This window comes from Nicotiana tabacum, chromosome 3 (assembly GCF_000715075.1).
Source record: "Nicotiana tabacum cultivar K326 chromosome 3, ASM71507v2, whole genome shotgun sequence".
Taxonomy (NCBI): domain Eukaryota; kingdom Viridiplantae; phylum Streptophyta; class Magnoliopsida; order Solanales; family Solanaceae; genus Nicotiana; species Nicotiana tabacum.
The window spans coordinates 75,223,182-75,226,224 of record NC_134082.1 but is presented as its reverse complement, the minus strand read 5'-3'; the positions used below and the strand labels follow the sequence as shown (position 1 = coordinate 75,226,224).

General features: G+C 37.2%; 1 protein-coding gene across 1 annotated transcript; it reads right to left on the bottom strand.

Annotated features, from left to right (window-relative positions):
- Nucleotides 1-436: 436 nt before the first annotated feature.
- On the bottom strand, nucleotides 437-1,114 carry LOC107829238 (large ribosomal subunit protein uL24z). The gene has a single exon (XM_016656716.2). The coding sequence runs from the start codon at nucleotides 1,044-1,046 to the stop codon at nucleotides 606-608; it is 441 nt and encodes a 146-aa protein (XP_016512202.1). The 5' UTR covers nucleotides 1,047-1,114; the 3' UTR covers nucleotides 437-605.
- Between the last annotated feature and the right edge of the window lie 1,929 nt (nucleotides 1,115-3,043).

Here is a 3,043-nt window from a genome sequence, read left to right as displayed (position 1 = left end):
GCAACCAATTTGCAAACAGAATCTCGCTAATCGCTAAAGCTTAATATAGATGGTTCTCAAATCGACGATACAAGCTCATATCATTGGTAGTTGCACAGAGGTATAGAGTCATTGATTCAGAAAATAACATCAAAGGATATCAATTCTTACAAATTTGGGCCTCAATCCCTAACTAGAAACTAGTTGAAGCTGGCTATATGAATCCTCTCTAACCTCAATTCTTTACAGCATAGTATCCACTTTCTAAGACAAACTCTAAACCAAATGATCTATTTTCTCTAAGCTACATATAGGGGCATCAAACTCAGATACTCAGCTTAACACTCACTTATTGAGTGAGTAATGATAAATTGTTCAAGGCACAAATTGGTTATGCAATCACTCGACTTGAGCAATAATTACCGGTAACAGTCAATTAAACATAGCAACACAAGAATTTCATGGAAAATATTGATAAACCCAATAACGTTAAGATTCAGAAGTATCATCATCATCATTGATTTAAATGAAAACAGAAACTCCAACAAAATTCAATGTTTCAAAAGCACTAAAAACTCTCTTTAGCTAAAATAGCAATACCAGACAGAAAGATACGACTGAAAAAATCAATCGACGGTCTGCATGATATCCTCAGCAGTGAACTTAGTACCCTTGTCCTTATCAGCAGCAGCGCGTCCCTTGGCCTTACGATCAAGTAGCGATTTCCTGTCCTTGTCAAGCCTGAGTTTCGTAACAACAACCTTAGAAGGATGAATACCAACGTTAACAGTAGATCCATTGACCTTCTCTCTAGTTATACGTTCAATGTGAATCACCCATTTCTTACGGTACACTTGGACGACTTTGCCCTCACGCCCCTTGTAGGTCCCACGAACGACTTGGACTTCATCGTCTTTCCTCACCGGCATGGATCTCACGTTGTACTTTGAACGTAATTCAGTGGATAAAGGCGCGCTCATTATCACCCTGCGCTCGCTTGACGGCGCCGTGAAATGGGCTTTTCTGCTCTTGCGGCGGGAGGAGGATACTCTTGGATTGTACTTCATTTTTGCTGGTTTCTGATCTCCTCTGCTTCTTTGCAAATGGGCAGACGGTGAAGAAGATGATTTTTAGGGTTTTGGGGGTACTTATAGGGAGAGATGGTGGGCTTAGATAAACTAGGGTTTTAAAGTTGGACTGTTCAGTTGGAGGCCGATGTTTTGGGCCTCCGATTATGATATTTCAGCCTACTCCAATTGGACTGGACCTTCCGATTTTCAAGCTTTTAGAGAAATATTTTTGGGGGGAAATTCAGAAATAGCCATATTTACAGCTAATAATTGGAAAATAGAAATAGTTTCAAAAGTAACCGAAATTTAGCCACTTTTCATGTAAAGATAAAATCTAAACAAAAATACTTTTAAAAATCCGGAAATATTCCTGTATAATATGCTGGAGTTCGAATTTTTTACATATGAGCTTTCAGTATAATATGATGGAATTTTATTATGTGTATTGGAGTTCCATAATAATAAGCTGGGAGTTTATATGAAGGAGCTCCGTAATCCTGCATGTTATGCTGGAACTTTTCGTGTGCCGAAGTTCCAATAATATATTTTATTGGAAGTTTATACGCATGAACTCCGTAATCCAGCATATCATGCTGGAACTTTTCATGTTTCAGCAAAATAATGGTTATTTTTCAATAACTTCGCAAAAGCTGACTTTTTTTCAATTATCAGTCCGAAAACTGACTAGGTCATGTTATTTTTACGATCTTCAAGTAAAGTGGAGATATACTTATTTTGAGGCTATCATTCAAGTCATACTCGTATTATCCAAAAACCTATAAATTTATCCACTCCTAAACACACTTCAGACGCACGCGGCCGAAGTTTCAACAATTAAAGTGTGAAGTTGTCGAAGTGCAAATTCAGACAATAGGGTCTAAAGTTCTTCCGCAACAGTGAGAACTACAGAAAAACTAGTCTGAAGATCAAGTTTTGATGTGGGCTCATTACACTATAAACTTTAGAAAAATTAAGTCTAGTTAGCTCATCAAAGTGCAAACTTTAGCCAATTAGGTCTGAAGTTCTTCCATCATAGTGCCAACTAGAATAAATTAATCTGAATTTTACACTGTCGCAGATAAACTTCAGACAAATTAATCTGAAGTGATGCAACACGTATGAACGGATGATGCAAGTGCAATTTTTATGCCATTCTTTTCGTCTTTGAGTTACAATAGGCATTCAAAGGTTCAAAGGAAGGAGAAAGTTGATCTTGATGGAATGAATAACACTGCAACTAATGAAAAAACTCTATAATAATAGCTGTAGCTTTCAAAAAAATAGACTCGGTTATTCATTATTTTCCTCAATTGTTGCATCCTTCACTAGTAGCCACATGACCAGCAAAACAATCCTAACTCTACCACCCATTAGTCATTTTTCCTTCCTTTAAAACTTTTCCAAAAAAAACAGCAAAAATCTACATGAAAACCTGTAACCATCTCCCAAAAGACAATTTAAAATTGAACCAAAAACCATCATTAAACTCCAATAAAATAGCCTATGAATCGCCTGATACTAGCCCTAAAATCACCGTAAAAATGACCCAGAGTAGCAAAATATTTTAAAAATAGAAACGAAGGGTGGAAAGGATCATATGATTATAGCTCGCCACCCTAATAGTATATTCCTTGCAAGAGAGAATGGTTGTTAAATAATTTTCATGTATATTTGAGTAAGGAGGAGGAGGGGGAGGAAGAAGAAGAAGAAGAGGAGGAGGAGGAGGAGGAGAAAGCAACGTTCGGAGTTTGCTCAAAATGGGTACAAGTTAAAAAAATTATAAAAGTGAGTTCAGGTGTAATGACTCCGCCGGTCATTTTGAGTGTTGTAGCGCCGCTCCCCTATTTACTGCGTATTTTATGCTTAATTGTTATTATGTAACTTTCCGGGGTAGTTGATTCGGTTTCGGGAATGTTCGGAATGAGATGAGACACTTACTCTCAAGGTTGGAAGCTTAAGTTGAAAAGGTTGACCAGATGTTGACCTATGTGTAA

What these genes read in the sequence shown, in the direction of transcription:
- LOC107829238 (XM_016656716.2), bottom strand. Translation starts at nt 1,046, where the DNA reads ATGAAGTACAATCCAAGAGTATCCTCCTCCCGCCGCAAGAGCAGAAAA.